This window comes from Cherax quadricarinatus, chromosome 29 (assembly GCF_038502225.1).
Source record: "Cherax quadricarinatus isolate ZL_2023a chromosome 29, ASM3850222v1, whole genome shotgun sequence".
Taxonomy (NCBI): domain Eukaryota; kingdom Metazoa; phylum Arthropoda; class Malacostraca; order Decapoda; family Parastacidae; genus Cherax; species Cherax quadricarinatus.
In genome coordinates this window covers 31378449-31397503 of record NC_091320.1, presented here as the reverse complement: position 1 = coordinate 31397503, position 19055 = coordinate 31378449, and the positions used below count along the sequence as shown (strand labels likewise).

At 39.3% G+C, this 19055-nt stretch overlaps 1 protein-coding gene across 2 annotated transcripts; it reads right to left on the bottom strand.

The window, feature by feature from the left end:
* Positions 1–998: 998 nt before the first annotated feature.
* Positions 999–13462, bottom strand: crim (QVR superfamily protein crim). Of its 2 annotated transcripts, XM_053779267.2 has the most exons (5): positions 13332–13437; positions 9800–9932; positions 8153–8290; positions 4867–5020; positions 999–1654 (listed from the first exon to the last, which is right to left on the bottom strand). In XM_053779267.2, exons 2-5 carry the CDS (start codon positions 9804–9806, stop codon positions 1525–1527), a joined length of 429 nt encoding a protein of 142 aa, XP_053635242.1. In that variant the 5' UTR covers positions 9807–9932; positions 13332–13437; the 3' UTR covers positions 999–1524. The 2 variants fall into 2 exon arrangements, with proteins under 2 accessions (XP_053635242.1, XP_053635241.2); XM_053779266.2 differs by lacking the exon at positions 9800–9932 and having other exon boundaries at positions 13332–13462.
* Between the last annotated feature and the right edge of the window lie 5593 nt (positions 13463–19055).

Here is a 19055-nt window from a genome sequence, read left to right as displayed (position 1 = left end):
TTGGCATTTTCTTCCAGAACAGGCCTTATCACACTGTATGCCACTACGATTCTTAAATCTCTTAAACCAACCTTTGCTGGCCTTAAATTCACCAATATGAACACTAGTTCCAGGCATTTTTTCCTGTTCACCTGGGTGTTAGTTGACTGGTGTGGGTCGCATCCTGGGAGACAAGATTAACCCTTACACGGTCCAAACAGATCGACGTTTAAATTCGTATTGCTACAAAAGTAGATCTACTTTTTTTTACATATTTTCAAATATAACAAAAAAAAAATGTAGATAAAAGTTTTTTTACACATTTTCAAATGCAAAACAAAAAAGAAGATCTACATTTTTTTACATACTTTCAGATGTTGAAAAAACGTATACATGCGTTTGGACCATTTAAGGGTTAAGGACCCCATTGGAAATAACCTCATCAGTCCTCGATGACACACTGACTTTCTTGGGTTATCCTGGGTGGCTAATCCTCTGGGGTTAATTGTTTCTCGGTATTCTCGATAAACCACACCAACAACAGTCTCTCCACGTCTTCGAGTAGTACAGCTGACCATGGTGCAGCAGCAGCTGACCGTGGTGCAGCAGCAGCAGCAGCTGACCGTGGTGCAGCAGCAGCAGCTTACCTTGGTACGATAGTATTTCTCACCCTTTTTACCACAGGGTTGGCACTAGAAGCTTTCTTTGGGCCCATGGTGGCTTATTTAGAAATTAGAAGCATTAAAAACACTGGAATAATACAAAATGTTCTGAATGTATGCGTGGGAGCGACTGCTCTGGCCTGTAAACATTGGCACACTAACTGAAGGCAGGCCTGCTCAGGCAGACAGACAAGTGGGGACGCGGACAGGACGAATGCTGTAGGTCGAGTTTTTCACTGTACGTCGGGGTCAAATTTTTACACTGAAATGCATCGTAGGTCGGTTTTTACGTAGGTTTTGGACATCATACGTTGGGGGTACACTGTATATGTAAAATACATCATTTCTTTTAGAGTATCTTTGAGCTTTGCACAACAATAATCTTCAAGTGATTCCAGATAACACTTTCAGAGGAAGAAAGGAGGCAGTGGCATTCATGAGTACAAATGCAACTGCCGACATTATCACTAACTTGAGAACACTGGACGGATAATTAGTAATAATGGACGGATGAATTAACTAGAATGGTCCCTTTTAAAAATAAATATAAAACTCTGCAACTGCATTCTAAAAAATCAATTATGAAAAATAAGCATACACATGGAATACTGTATATCTGAGATTAGCAAAAATTACTGTATTTCAAACAGCAGAGTTAATGCAGTAACAAAATTTAAGTCATTATATACTACTGATCAGCAACAACATACAAATGACAAAAATATATATTACCTCATATTAATATGCTGTTTCAGATTCAAGTCCTCTGATCCACTTCCTTCCATTTACTCTCTATCAATGATAAGCACACCACTCCTTTATTCATCGTGTGTATACCATTCTGTTAGAATCATCATTTCATCTTGTAACTGTACAAAAGTTACTATCCCCAAATGGAGATATGCATGAAGGCCAAAGCACTCAGCAAGATCATACTGGCCATCAAACTGGCAGCACTGTTGCATCTCTCATCAAAGTCACAGAAGCAGAAGGTAACATTGGTGTAATGTTCTCTGGAAAAAATATGAAAACTTACATTTTATTTTTTTTTTAACACTAGACATCTACCACCTACCTCTTACAACATATGCATGGCTTACAGAGGAAGGATTCCTCACTTCTTTTCTTTCAACACACAGGCCGTATCCCACCGAGGCAGGGTGGCCCAAAAGGAAAAACGAAAGTTTCTCCTTTTACATTTAGTAATATATACAGGAGAAGAGGTTACTAGCCCCTTGCTCCCGGTATTTTAGTAGCCTCTTACAACACGTATGGCTTACGGAGGAAGAATTCTGTTCCACTTCGCCATGGAGATAAGAGGAAATAAATAAGAACAAGAACTAGAAAGAAAATAGAAGAAAACCCAGAGGGGTGTGTATATATATATGTTTGTACATGTATGTGTAGTGTGACCTAAGTGTAAGCAGAAGTAGCAAGACGTACCTGAAATCTTGCATGTTTATGAGACAGACACCAGCAATCCTACCATCATGTAAAACAATTACAGGTTTCCGTTTTACACTCACTTGGCAGGGCGGTAGTACCTCCCTGGGTGGTTGCTGTCTACCAACCTACTGCCTACAACATTTTAATCTACCAGTGTATTAAAAAAAAAAAGTAACTAGAAAGATGAGACATTCACACAATCTACATATATAGCAGCTGAGCACAATGGTACACAGCACAGTAATTATAAAGAAAATCAAGTAGTGAGGAATCAGTACATATGGATAACATGGTGAGAGGTACCAGTGCATATGAGTAACAAGTGGTGAGGTACCAGCACATATGAGTAACAAGTGGTGAGGTACCAGCACATATGAGTAACAAGTGGTGGGGTACCAGTGCATATGAATAACAAGTGGTGAAGTATCTGTGCATCATGTAACACGAGTAATGAGAGGTAAGTCAGCACAACAGCCAATGACATTTGCTATAGAGTGGTGCAATGGTGAAAATAAACTAGCTACATTAAGTCGCATAAGATCATGAATGAATACGAATAGATAAAGCTGACTGTCAACAGGGAAAACAAAGGCCACAACTGTAAATAGAAAACAGAGGGGATGAAAGATTAGTAAGTATTTATCTACAAAGATATTGGTTAATTTTCTGGAAACAAATGCAAGAGAAGGTACACTAGTAGATGCTTAAACTATAAGAAAAGGACAACTTAGATATCAAGGAAAACAAAAAAAATTGAGTAACCATCATATCAACCCTGCCCTCTGAAGTGCACAAGCAGAATACAGTATAATCAGTGGGACAGTAGAGGCTGGTCAACATAGCCTGGAGTTTACCTGGAGAGAGTTCCAGGGGTCAACGCCTCCACGGCCCAGCCTGTGACCAGGCCTTTAGAAATTTAGAAAGACATTCAAGAAACAGAACTGTTGATTATAAACATGCAACCAATCCTTGAGTATGCATCAAGAGAGTAGAAGTCAGTCAGAGTCTAAATATAAGCCTCCAGGTTGGTGTTAAGCCCATAAAAGGTCATTCAGCACTGAGAGCAATATTAACCCTTTCACTGTTCAGACCCCTGAAATTAATATGGCTGTGTCCACTTTTTTCTAGCTATTTTTTCTTCCAAAATGGTAAAGAATCTACTTTTGAAGGTAATGACACCAAAAGTATGAAATCTGATGTTAAACTTACAGTATTATGCAGGCGCAAAGTTAGCAGTCTCGGTGCAATTTACACATCAGCAATATTGTCTACTTTGAGTCCTATTTAAAGTCAATTCCATTGTTCCATTCAACCAAGTTCTTAGCTACTTCACTAGTATGCTTTCCGTTCTATTGATTGAGCATAAGAAACCACCCATTCAACTATTTCAACTATCCTATAAAGTGCACAGAAACAAGTAATTTGGCCAATATTACATGATTAAAAAAATACCAATTTAAAAATAGTCCATAATAAGCAATATCTCCGTGGTGAAGTGGAAAAAGAATTCTTCTTCCATAAGCCATGCGTGTTGTAAGAGGGGACTAAAATGCTGGGAGCAAGTAACCCTTTTTCCTGTATATATTACTAAATTTAAAAGAAAAACTTTTTGGGTCACCCTGCCTTGGTGGAATATGGCCAGTTCATTGAAAAAAAAATGTAGACATTCCTGGCACTAAAACAACATTTCCTCTGTTCATTAATCATGTTCCCAGGCCTTCTATTTTGAATTCTTAGTCACAAGAAAATAGAGGATTTACTCTATTTCTTGGATAATCAAATATAACTAGGAAAGATTCCTCATGGTTTACAGCATCCCAATAACTGAATCATACCCATTAAAAACCCATAAAACAGAATGAGGGTTGTGGGGGTCTTACCCATCCTCTGGAATATTGGCAAAAATAAAATATTTCCACTACTTTTGAGCTCAATTTCAAGCTACTTCCAGTCCTGAACCCAATCAAAATCATCTCTATTTCAATAGTATGTCTTCCATTCTATCAAATGATACCAAGAAACAGCTAACAAAACCATAAAAACCATCCGAGAAAATACCTCAAAATCGCTATTTTACAACGTACACATGGTCACAGTTTTGAATTCCCCATCATGCACCACATAGGGCAGGATTTTTTTTATACCATGCACACTCACCGTACAGACCCATTCTCTCTTATCTAGGCCAAAATTAACCTCTCACAGCTCGTGGTGTAGAAATGCATCAATGACATCGTTCTATGTAATGCACAGTGAAAGAGTTAATTTCAGAGTGTCAACAGTGAAAGGGTTAATTTCAGGGTGTGGACAGTGAAAGGGTTAATTCCAGGGTGTGAATAGTGAAAGGGTTAATAGACTAATAGGGAATAAAAATGGCCATTATTGGTATTTCAGTATATGTATAGAAATGAGACTGTTTTGCCATGATCATAACAATAACTAACACTTCTGTAACCAATGGACTTTGTCCACTATGTATGTATTTCAAAATCAACTGGCCTTGTGGATTTTGTCCAGTATTTCAAAAGTCCATTATATCAAGGTCCATTAAACTGAGGGACTGCTGTGCTTCAAAAAAAAAAAAATGTTTAAATACTCACCGAGAACTGCTCTGATAGCGTATGTTGGACATAACATTCACCTAGGCATTCTGTCTCGGTATCTTAATAATGAGCTAAAGCATTGTAATGTTTTCATTGATTGTTTTACTTCAATTTTATATTCTGTCTTTTACTATTCCTGACCTTAATCTAAGAAATTAAACAAGCACAACCCTCACCTCTTATGGTCAATCTCAGGGATGGAAGGGAATATGTACTCTCCAAGCATGGGATCTTTGGCAGAGCGGCGGCAGCCTTCATACCGGTCAGCTGGGATATCTCTACGATGACCCTCCAGATTGCTAAGGCAGTCACGCGTCACCATGACATCCACTGTAAAGATTGGAAACCACACACAAGTTAGCCCTCGATTTGTGTAAAATTGTGAGGTGTGGTTTTACTGGAACTCTTGATTCTTCAACATTCTTCAATATCAGTGCTCTTAAAGCAATAGCTAAGACATATAGCCATGTGAACTTTCACAATGATTCACTGAAAATTTACTTTTACGTATTTGAAAGAATCGTTCAAAATTTCAGTGAAGGAATATAAAATAATGACATACATACATTCTACACATTTTAGTAAAAACTTCTTTACTACCAAGGCAGCTCAACTGTGCTAACTTTCTTTTATAACACTTTATTTTTTAATAATTTTTGTATTATAATGTTTTAGTATCGAACAATTTAAAAAAATTTATTCACTTTCACTGATACAGCTGAATATGGTAGAATACAGTAATACAAGCAAGTAGAACAAGCATGAGAGCTCAAGTCATATCAAACAGGTAAAACTTCGTTTATATTCTCTTATTCAAATAATAAAAATGTTAATTTACTGAACTACTTGCATAAAAGTTTATAATGCTTGTTATTTTAGTAAATAAAATTCTAATAATCAAATTCCTTGTTTTCAAGATATGAATTAATGTAATCAGTAATGTAGCTCGATCGCTAGCGCACTCAGCTCACACACTGAGGTCTGGAGTTCAAATCTCCTCCAGTACGGCTGGAAAACATTAGGGATGTGTTTCCATAAGCCACCTGCTGTCCCTGTATGCCCATCAGTAAAATGGGCACCTGGGTGTTAGTCGACTGGTGTGGGTTGCATCCTGGGACAAAACAGACTTAATTTGCCTAAAAAGCTCTGCATAACAAGGGGCTTTCTATACAGCAGTATGTCATTGATGTCAGCTGGGCCTGTATACCATGTACATGTACTTGAAGTAAATAAAGATAATATTATTATTAATGAAAATAAATCTTCAAATTTCAAAAATATAAGCTCCGGAAGACAGTACAGCCTCTCCTCACTTAACGATGGATTTCTGTTCCTAAGACCACATCGGTAAATGAATTCGTTGTTAAGTGAGGAGCATACTACTGTATAATGGGTTTGTGTCAACCATCTTTGATATTGTTTTAATGTCACCTCTGCACCATTTATAACATTTCTGGTATACATGTAGTGAAGTGAATGGAGACAAATGGTTTTTTAATACTTGACATGCTGTTGGAGTGTGAGCAAAGTAACATTTATGAAGGGGTTCAGGGAAACCGGCAGGCCGGACTTGAGTCCTGGAGATGGGAAGTACAGTGCCTGCACTCTGAAGGAGGGGTGTTAATGTTGCAGTTTAAAAACTGTAGTGTAAAGCACCCTTCTGGCAAGACAGTGATGGAGTGAATGATGGTGAAAGTTTTTCTTTTTCGGGCCACCCTGCCTTGGTGGGAATCGGCCAGTGTGATAATAAAAAAAATAAAAAAAAAATATGTATTTTTAAATATTTATACAGTGGACCCCCGGTATTCGATATTAATCCGTTCCTGAGAGCTCATCAAATACCGAAAATATCGAAAAGCGAATCAATTTTCCTCATAAGAAATAATGGAAATCAAATTAATCCGTGCAAGACACCGAAAAGTATGAAAAAAAAAAAAATTTACTACATGAAATATTAAGTATAATGCAATAGAATAATTACAATAACAATAGAATAATTGACACTTACCTATGTATGCCACTACGATTCTTAAATCTTTCAAACCAACCTTTGCTGGCCTTAAATTCACTCACATCAGCACTAGTTGCAGGCAATTTCTTTACCAAATCGTCATGCAACTGCCTAGCCTTTTCACAAATGATCACTTGAGAGATGCTATGTCCTGCTATCTGTTTTTCATTTATCCACACCAATAACAGTCTCTCAACATTTTCTAACACTTGCGGTCGCTGTTTCGTAATGACAGTTGCACCTTTTGCAAGAACAGCTTCCTTGATTGCCGTTTTCCTGGTCACTATAGTAAAGATGGTTGATTGGGGTTTATTATAGTACAACCTGACCAACTCCGATACACGCACTCCACTTTCGTACTTTGCAATTACAGTATCTCTTTCTTCATTTCAATAGTCATTAGCACCTTTTTTCTCGAAGGGTTGGCACTAGAAGCTTTCTTGGGGCCCATGGTGACTTATTTTCCAGAAACAAGCACCAAAAACAGTGATAATGTGGAATGTACCGAATGTATCCTTAGATGCGCGCACACTGGCTGGCTTGTAAACACTGGCACACACGGAGCAGTTCAAGCCACACGTGGACACGTCTCGTACGAATCGTATCGAATACCGGGTTTTCGATCGGATACCGAGGCAAAATTTTTGCGATATAATGCATTGAATACCGGATTTATCGAATACCGATGCCATCGAATACTGGGGGTCCACTGTACATTAGTGTACTGTATATTGTAATAAACAGAATAGAGGAAATCAGTTCTAATATACATTATTTAGGTATGGATACTGGTCAGAGAGCCCATCATAAGTACGGGCATTGGTAAACGAGTACGTCACTAAGTGAGGAGAGGCTGTATACTGGGAAATAAATTACTGACCAATGGAATGCTCAAAACAGGTTTTAGAACATAAGAAAGAAGGAACACTGCAACAGGCTTACTGGCCCATGCAGGGCAGGTCCATGTCAACCCCTGGCTTAGACCAAGAGCCCACCCAGTCAGGTCACCTACACCTAAGGAAGGAGCACGGCATATGACCCATAGCACCAGCTAGTCAAGTCCAACTCACACCCACTCATGAATTTATCTAACCTATTTTTAAAACTACACGTCTTAGCTTCTATAATGGTACTCGGGAGTTTGTTCCAATCATTCACAACTCTATTACCAAACAAGTGTTTTCCTATATCCTTCCTGAATCTTAATTTTTCCAGCTTAAAACCATTGCTGCAAGTCCTCTCTAGGCTAGATGCGAGTCCTGTCTAGGCTATAATGGAAATTTATTATTAAAGGGGAAGCTCTAAACCCACATGGGTCATATAGCACCTGGGGAATTGATGGTAAAGAGATCTGATATAAGGAAGGGGAGGTTATCCTCAATTATCTAGATCAAGAGCTCTTTGCCAGCATCAAGGTGCTCCCTTTGAATGATATAATGGGCGAGACTTACCTCCCTTCTGTTCTATGATCTTGACACACTTGTCTTCAGGATCTGGACAGCTGTAACTCCAGTAATAGCGCCAATCAAAGTCATACAATCCACATCCTGGATGGGAGCCAACACATCTGTAGCACCAGATACTGGAAGCTGGAATTTGGTAACTCTTAGTTTATGCCGACAGATAAGTACATTTATTTAGGTACAGGTACACAAGTACAATTATCATCCATAGTAACATATGTATTACCTCAGTGGGATATGCCTGGTATGTGGGATATGCCTGGTCGTGGACCGGGCCGCGGGGGCGTTGATCCCCGGAATAACCTCCAGGTAACCAGGTAGCCCCCCCCCCCAAAAAAAAAAAAAAAATCAGACAGACTTATTTTTCCTGGGGTCCTTAATACATTACCCAGTAAAATACGATTCCTGTTGTATGGTGAAAAATAAGATGGTACAGTAGATTTCTACTGTATTTTACCCAGTTTTTTCCAATTTTATTTTATAAGCTACAGTATTTTGGATGGAGATATGCATGCATGCCTCTGGCAAGACAATGATTGAATGAATAATAATGAAAGTGTTTCTCCTGTTTTGGTGGGAAATGGCTGGGGTGTTAATAAAAAAAAATAGTACAGTGGACCCCCGCATAACGATGGCATCGCATAGCGATTTTTCCGCATAACGATTACTTTTATCGCAAAATTTTTGCCCCGCATACCGATTAAAAACCCGCATACCGATTTTCGTCCGAGACGCGTCCAATGTGCCCTCACATGTGCCGGCTGTCCCATTGTTTACCAGCCAGCCTCCGCGGTAACATCCAAGCATACACTCGGAATATTTCGTATTATTACAGTGTTTTCGGTGGTGTTTCTGGAAAATAAGTGACCATGGGCCCCAAGAAAGCTTCTAGTGCCAACCCTGTGGTAAAAAGGGTGAGAATTAGTATGGAAATTAAGAAAGATTTTGAAGGGTTTGGGGCTAACCCTGAGAAGCCTATGCCAGTTGTGGAATCCATTGTGCCTACTTCAAAGATTAAGGAAATGTGTGCAGAGTGGTTTGAACTGCAAACCTTTATAGATGAAAATCACCCTGACACAGCTGTTGCAAGCCGTGCTTGTGACTATTTCAATGACAATGTTATGGCCCATTTTAGGAAAGTCTTGAAGAAACGGGAGGTACAGAGCTCTATGGACAGATTTGTTGTGCGACAGAGGTCCAGTGACTCTGAAGCTGGTCCTAGTGGCATTAAAAGAAGAAGGGAAGTAACCCCAGAAAAGGACTTGCTACCTCAAGTCCTAATGGAAGGGGATTCCCCTTCTAAACAGTAAGAAGATAATGCTCTCCCCTCCTCCCATCCCATCAATCATCACCAGATCTTCAATAAAAGTAAGTGTCATGTAATTGTGCATGCCTTTTTCAGTTTGTGTGTATTAAAATTAACATTTCATGTGGTAAAAAAAATTTTTTTTCATACTTTTGGGCGTCTTGCACGGATTAATTTTATTTCCATTATTTCTTATGGGGAAAATTAATTCGCATAACGATTATTTCGCATAACGATGAGCCCTCTTGCACGGATTAAAATCGTTAACCGGGGGTCCACTGTATTTAATAAACATCTTTTTAACCACCTTCAGTTGGCAGTGCACTCACCGTACATACTGAGTGACCATGATTCAATCCCTGGCACAGGTGGAAACACTGGGCATAGTTCCTCACACTTGCTGCCCGTTTACCTAGTAGTATGTAGGTACCTAGGTGTTAGTCAACCGGTGTGGGTCGCATTCTGGGGGGAAAGATTGAAGGATTCTAATGGAAATAAGACAAGAAAGTCTCTGAAGATGCACTGATTGTAATGGGTTATCCTGGGTTGTTAACCCTGTGAGTTAAAAACTCCGAACAAATCTTATCATAATATAAAACTGAAATATTTTCACATCTTGTTTTTCAGGTTAAAATTTAGGGCCAGAAGCATAAATAAACCATACTGCTTAACTTTCTTGGATTATCTTCAGTAATTAATCCTCCTGAGTTGCACAGTTTGGTAGCATGCTCGGCTCACATATAAAAGGACCCAGACTTGTGCCTGTGATATATCAGTAACTATTTTCAAGAATTATCCTATATTCACAGCTTGGCATGTGGCCAAGATTTTCTGCTACTTGGCTGTTTAATTAGACTCTAGCTCTTGTCAGCCCACTGGCCGATGTGTTCATTCCAGTTTGGTGGCACTTGGCAGAGGCAATGATCCAGTTTCCATTTGATACTTGTCCAGTTTTCTCTCAAAGACTTCAACACTTGTTCCAGCCATGTTTCTGATAGCTTCTGGTAAGATGTTGAATAGTCTTGGGCCACGAATATTGATACAGTGTTCCCTTATTGTGCCCACCACACCCCTGCTCCTCACTGGGTTTACTTTGCACTTAATAATAATAATGATATCTTTATTTACTACAAGTACATGTACAAAGTTTACAGACCACAGCTACAAAATAGAACGAAAAACTAACGTCAAAGACCTGGGAGTGATCAAGTTGGAGGATCTCACCTTCAAGGACCATAACATTGTATCAATCGCATCTGCTAGAAAAATGACAGGATGGATAATAAGAACCTTCAAAACTAGGGATGCCAAGCCCATGATGACACTCTTCAGGTCACTTGTTCTATCTAGGCTGGAATATTGCTGCACACTAACAGCACCTTTCAAGGCAGGTGAAATTGCTGACCTAGAAAATGTACAGAGAACCTTCACGGCACGCATAACAGATATAAAACACCTCAATTACTGGGAGCACTTGAAGTTCCTGAACCTGTACTCCCTGGAATGCAGGCGGGAGAGATACATGATTATATACACCTGGAAAATCCTAGAGGGACTAGTACCAAACTTGCACACGAAAATCACTCACTACGAAAGCAAAAGGCTCGGCAGGCGATGCAACGTCCCCCCAATAAAAAGCAGAGGTGTCACTAGCACGTTAAGAGACAACACAATAAGTGTCAGGGGCCCAAGACTGTTCAACTGCCTCCCAGCATACATAAGGAGGATTACCAATAGACCCCTGACTGTCTTCAAGCAGGCACTGGACAAGCACCTAAAGTTGGTACCTGACCAGCCGGGCTGTGGCTCATACGTTGGATTGCGTGCAGCCAGCAGTAACAGCCTGGTTGATCAGGCTCTGGTCCACCATGAAGCCTGGTCAAAGACCGGGCCGTGGGGGCGTTGATCCCTGGAACTCTCTCCAGATAAACTCCATGTAACATCAATGACATACCACTATATAGAAAGCCTCTTGTTATGCAGAGCATTTCGGGCAAATTAGGTCAGTTTCGTCCCAGGATGCTACCCACACCAGTCGACTAACACCCAGGTACAAATTTTGCTGATGGGTAACACAGACAACCGGTGTAAAGAAACATGCCCAATGTTTCTACCCTTGCTGGGAATCAAACCAAGACCCTCCCTTATCTCTCACTCCAGTATATTGTTATGGCAGTGAGAAGATCTGGGACCAGGATCTCCATGTACCTATTACTGTGACCCAATCCTCTTTTTAATTTGATTAAAAATGATTTGGCTTACCTTATTCCTAATATATCCCCTTTTATTGTAACTAATTTTCACACACTTAAGTTATTTAGCTCTTTTAACTTTTAAGGCTACAATCATGACTGATTTCTACTGTAACTTATAGTTAGGCTTTAAATAATAAGTTATTACAAGGACCACAATGGAAATAAGTCACTGACTTTTTTTGGGTTATCCTAGGTAATCTACATATATGCTGCTATGTATGATAATTTGTAACTCTATGTGTACCTGTACCTAAATAAACTTACCCACTTACAATAATAGGTACCTGAATATTAACTATACAAGAAATCACTCTCCTCCCCTTCTGTATTCAATCATTAGGTACCTTATAGCTTTCTGTAACTTCATTTATTAGGTACCTTATAGCTTTCTGTAGCTTCATTAGGTACCTTATAGCTTTCTGTAACTTCATTTATTAGGTGCCTTATAGCTTTCTGTAGCTTCATTTATTAGGTACCTTATAGCTTTCTGTAGCTTCATTTATTAGGTACCTTATAGCTTTCTGTAGCTTCATTTATTAGGTACCTTATAGCTTTCTGTAGCTTCATTTATTAGGTACCTTATAGCTTTCTGTAGCTTCATTTATTAGGTACCTTATAGCTTTCTGTAGCATCATTTATTAGGTACCTTATAGCTTTCTGTAGCTTCATTCATCAGGTACCTTATAGCTTTCTGTAGCTTCTTTCATCAGGTACCTTATAGCTTTCTGTAGCTTCATTTATTAGGTACCTTATAGCTTTCTTTAGCTTCATTTATTAGGCACCTTATAGCTTTCTGTAGCTTCATTTATTAGGTACCTTATAGCTTTCTGTAGCTTCATTAGGTACCTTATAGCTTTCTGTAGCTTCATTAGGTACCTTATAGCTTTCTGTAGCTTCATTAGTTACCTTACAGCTTTCTGTAGCTTCATTAGGTACCTTATAGCTTTCTGTAGCTTCATTAGGTACCTTATAGCTTTCTGTAGCTTCATTAGGTACCTTATAGCTTTCTGTAGCTTCATTAGGTACCTTATAGCTTTCTGTAGCTTCATTAGGTACCTTATAGCTTTCTGTAGCTTCATTAGGTACCTTATAGCTTTCTGTAGCTTCATTCATCAGGTACCTTTTAACTCTCTTCCAGTTCAGGAAGAGACCTAATTACTATTATTATAATCATAACTATAATAATTATAACAGGTATCTTCCCCTCACAAGAGAACATAGATACTTAATGAAGCTACAGTGATGGGGAATGGCTGGTTATGAGGTTTTAAGTAAAGATCAAGAGTCCTTTGCCAGCATCTTTGAAGGAATAATAATTATAGGAATTATTATTATCAAGGGGGAAGCGCTAAACCCAGAGGATTATACAGCGCCTGGGGGGGAATGTGGAAGGCATTCAGGCTTAATTCGGGGAACTGGATCACAGATCCAATTCCCTAAATCAAGAGCCCCTCACCAACATCAAGGAATAATTATAGGAAGAAAAAAGTTGTAAAGAATCAAACAGGTGTCAGTGGCCACAACAACGGCCAATATAGCAACTTTTACGAGGTTTAGCACTGTTTCTGCGCCATAGACAACCCCAGCAAGTATCTACATTACTTACCCACAGAGATCAGCGCAGAAAAAACAATGGAAGACAATATATTCTTCATTTTTTACCCGATATTTGACTCCACTAATGAACCCCACCCAATGCTACTCACTCGTATTGCTCGTGTTCGTACGTCTTCATTCATCGTAATTCTCTAAGAAATATATTAACTTGCTTTTTATTTATATAATTTATCATAATATAATCGACTAGTAATTTTATAAAGAGCTTGTAATATTTTCTAATTTGTTTAGTTCAAAAATAAAGTCCAATATTTTGCGACAACCAAAGCCGAAGCCAAGTTCATTTATCTAATTCGAATGGATAACGCCAAGGTGTTTTCTGAATGTAAATATTAAAATTTGTTGGTTAAATTTAATATAAATCTTGAATAAAAACAGAAATAACAATTATTTTTGGTAATTACTTAGCGAAACGCAAAGTATTCGTTAACTAATTCGTATACGTTAGTACCTGATTTCGCTAAGATTTTTACCGTCTTTAGATACAACGAAGTTACCTTTTCAAACACCCCCCCCCTTTTTTGCGGGGGGGGGGGTTATTCTAGGTAATTTACACAAATGTTACTATATATGACAATTGTACTTATGTGTACCTGTACCTAAATAAACTTACCCAACAAATCTTAGAGATTTTTACTACACGAGTAGGATCATTACAGATACATGATACTCCCAATGACAATGGAAATAAGTCACTCTGTCTGAATAGGTTCTCTACACATACTGCTCTATGTAACTGTATACCTGAATAAACTTACTTACTTACTTACTTACTTAACTACCCGAACACACTGTTCCTAGCTCCGACTAACCCATACGAAGTCTCCCTTATTATCAACGCACTAAAAAACAAGGCAGGAGATTTAAATACCTTACCACCCTTTATATACAAAAAAGTGTCACAAGTGCTATCACCAATCATTGCAACACTCTTTAACAAATCCATTGAATCCTCCACCTTCCCTACAGTACTCAAAATAGCAAGGGTCACCCCGATCCACAAAGGAGGAGACCAAACAGAGTTGAATAACTATAGGCCAATGTCCAACTTACACCCTCTCTCAAAAATCTTCGAAAAATTAATTCACAAACGAATCAACTCCTACCTTATCTCCCAAAACATACTCAACCCCTGCCAATTTGGATTCAGGCCTAATAAAAATACTAATGATGCTATTATACACATGCTAGAACATATATACACAGCAATAGAGAAAAAAGAAGTCCCACTGGGGATCTTCATTGACTTACGTAAAGCTTTTGATACAGTTGACCATGACTTGCTCCACGTAAAATTGTCACACTATGGTATAAGAGGGCACTCCCTCAACTACCTCAAGTCATACCTCAGCAACAGAAGCCAATATGTGTACGCAAATGGGGCAAACTCTTCTGCGCAACCAATTACAGTTGGTGTCCCACAGGGAAGTGTCCTTGGCCCTCTTCTCTTTCTCCTATACATAAATGACCTACCAAATGCTTCGCAATTACTCAAACCCACACTTTTTGCAGATGACACTACATACGTCTTCTCTCACCCGAGCCCAGTCACGCTAGCCAATACTGTAAACACCGAATTACAGAAAATATCTACCTGGATGAGGACTAACAAACTTACACTAAACATTGACAAAACCTACTTCATTCAGTTTGGTAACAGAGCTACAGATGTCCCTCTTAACATAATGATAAACGGATCACCTATCACAAAACTAACAGAGGGAAAATTCTTAGGAATCCACCTTGATAATAGACTCAAATTTCATACACATATACAACAAATTTCTAAGAAAATTTCAAAGACTGTAGGCATACTATCGAAGATACGGTACTACGTTCCACAGTCAGCCCTCCTGGCCCTATATCACTCTCTTATTTACCCCTATCTCACCTATGGAATTTGTGCATGGGGCTCAACAACAATTAACCATCTCAGACCACTAATTACCCAACAAAAGGCTGCAGTTAGAATGATAACAAATTCTCACTACAGGCAGCACACTCCACCAATATTCAATACACTAAACCTACTCACCATACAAAACATCCATACTTATTACTGCACCTATTACATACATAGAACACTTAACTCTGATATTAACCCTCCCCTCAAACATCTCCTTGCCAACCTCAACAGAACACATGACCATAACACAAGGCACAGATCACTCTTTGATGTTCCTCGTGTCCATCTCACACTATGCAAAAACTCAATGCACATAAAAGGCCCTAAAATCTGGAATTCATTACCTGTAAATATAAAAGAAACACTACCTGTTTATAAATTCAAGTCTCTTCTCAAAGATCACTTACTCACCCAAAACCAAATAAATACTGAATAACTGAACCTTATAAATTGTATATCTTAAATGTTTCTCACAATTATATCACATAAATGTTAAACCTAAAACCGAATCTAACTTTATTATTTTTTAAACACACTACCTAACAGAATACTTCATACGACTGAATGTACAACAATGCATGCAACCATATGACCTGTCTTTGTAATACTCACTTGTGCTTTATAGTAATCTGTTTACATTAATGTTTTATCACTGATTTCATCATTGCTTAGTTAATCTTAAGTTAATTTTAAGCCAGCCCGTAATGCTATGCATAGTATAAGTGGCTTTGGCATGCTGCTCTTATCTGTATTTTTTTGTACCTCTGTATGTGTGCTCAAATTGGAAATAAATAAATAAATAAATAAATAAATAAATGCATGAGAGGAGCTCTTAACTAGTATGGGTCAAACAGTACCTGGTGTAATGGAAGGCACACAGACTGGATCCAAGACAGGGGCGGATAAGTCCATATGTTACTGTGTGTGATAATTATAATCACCCAAATTTGTGTAACTGGGCACATGTGAACCTGCACCTAAATATACTTACTTATTACTTATTTACTTACGTATTTATTTAGTTACTTATTTAACATTACTGGTCATGGATCGGGCCATGGGGGCGCTGACCCCTGGCACACCCTAGAGGTATACCCTGTGTAGTCCAGTAATGTTAAATAATGTGATCATCTACGTACACTCAGAAGCATAAATGTACGTGGTGCCTGCGACTTTGGTCATAAATCCAGCAGATTAATTTCATCATATAGGTGTCCCATAGCTCGATCGGTAGCGCACTCAGCTCACACACTGAGGTCTGGAGTTCGAGCCTCCGGTACGGCTGGATAACATTAGGGACGTGTTTCCATAAGACACCTGCTGTCTCTGTTCACCCATCAGTGTGAAATGGGTACCTGGGTGTCAGTCAACTGGTGTGGGTCGCATCCTGGGACAAAACTGACCTAATTTGCCCGAAATGCTCAGTATAACAAGCGGCTTTCTATATATTATTATTATTATTATTATTATATTATTATTATTATTATTATTATTATTATTATTATTATTTCTACTAGTGACACTGGTCCGCAAATTAGCGAGTTTCATATGTAATTGTGTAACATTCTTATATACACTGTATTGTACCAATCAGAATTTGAGCAGTGTCTTCAAGAAGGCATTGGACAGGCACTTAGTACCTGACCAGCCGGGCTGTGGTTCTTACGTCAGTGTACGTGCGGCCAGCAGCAACAGCCTGGTTAATCAGGCCCTGATTCACCGCTAGGCCTGGTCACAGACCAGGCTGAGGGGGTATTGACCCCCCGAAACCCTCTCCAGGTGAACAGGGACAACAGGTGTGTTACGGAAACACGTCGTAATGTTAGCCAGCCGCACGTATCCTTGGCACAATTAACTCTAGTGGTGTAATTCACAATGTATTTTAAGGGCGAACGCCTTAAAAATACACACTACTTTTACTACATATCGGGCAAATGGCTTTGTCGTTATATATAAAAGAAAATATGATAGTTCATTTCTCATTAAATGCACATTATTCTTCTCTTAATTTTTTTTACAGAGGTTTTGTTGCCTTTTTAACAACAGTCTGAAAGAGGTTGTAAGTAGATTAATACTTTCTGTCTTCACTGTACTACTTATATTCACCTTATCTCTCTACATTCACTGTGCCTCTCTACATTCATTCTGCCTCTCTACATTCACTGTATCTCTCTACATTCACTGTACCACCTACATTCACTGTACCACCTACATTCACTGTACTGCCTACATTCACTGTATCTCCCTACATTTACTGTGTCTCCTACATTCACTGTATCTCCCTACATTTACTGTGTCTCCTACATTCACTGTACCTCCCTACATTCACTGTACCACCTACATTCACTGTACCACCTACATTCACTGTACCACCTACATTCACTGTACCACCTACATTCACTGTACCACCTACATTCACTGTACCTCCCTACATTCACTATGCCTTTCTACATTCACTGTACCTCCCTACATTCATTATGCCTCTCAACGATCACTTTGCCTCTCTACGTTCACTGTACCTCTCTACATTCACTGTACCTCTCTACATTCACTGTACCTCTCTACAGGCTCTACAGGCCCTGCTCGAGGTGGAGCAGGGCCTGATCAACCAGGCTGATACTGCTGGCCACACGCAAACCAACGTTCGGACCACAGCCCGGCTGGTCAGGTACTGACTTTAGGTGCCTGTCCAGCTCCCTCTTGAAGAAGCCAGGGGTCTTGAAGACAGCCAGGGGTTTTTAAAGACAGCCAGGGGTCTTGAAGACAGGCAGGGGTCTTGAAGACAGCCAGGAGTCTTGAAGACAGCCAGTGGTCTTGAAGACAGTCAGGGGTTTGGAAGACAGTCAGGGGTCTTGAAGACAGCCAAGGGTCTTGAAGACAGCCAAGGGTCTTGAAGACAGCCAGGGGTCTTGAAGACAGCCAGTGGTCTTGAAGACAGCCAGGGGTTTGGAAGACAGTCAGGGGTCTTGAAGACAGCCAAGGGTCTTGAAGACAGCCAAGGGTCTTGAAGACAGCCAGGGGTCTTGAAGACAGCCAGGGGTCTTGAAGACAGCCAGGGGTCTTGAAGACAGCCAGTTGTCTTGAAGACAGCCAGGGGTCTTGAAGACAGCCAGGGGTCTTGAAGACAGCCAGGGGTCTATTGGTAATCCCAGTTATGTATGCTGGGAGACATAGTTTGAAAAATTTCACATACCAAAAAAATGTGTTTTTAAAACATTTATTGGTTTTCTCGCATCTCCTGATTTCAATCCCCAGACTGACATCCTGGCTGCCCCAGACTGACATCCTGGCTGCCCCAGACTGACATCCTGGCTGCCCCAGACTGACATCCTGGCTGCCCCAGACTGACATCCTGGCTTCACCCAGTGTGTGTGTAGCCTCGCCAGTTACAACACTATATATAAGTGCGAGAAAACAATTGTCCATACCTAAGAACAAGAAGAAATATAACATGAAATCACTAAACTTTGTCCCGCTGCGCACGGAAAGACGCAGGCAGATCTAACATCAGCAACCGGTCATGCAGATTAATAATAATAATAATAATAATAATAATAATAATAATAATAATAATAATAATATACTAATATCTTTATTTACTACAAGTACATGTACATGGTATACAGGCTTAGCTGACCTCAATGACATACTACTATATAGAAAGCCGCTTGTTATGCAGAGCATAGACACTTCAACCATTAGACCTCCAACCATTCTTCTTTGTATTGGACTGATGAAGCCACTGTGGCGAAACGTTACCTCAGTAAAGATACACAAGTGTTGGACATGTATCTAATTTATCAACAA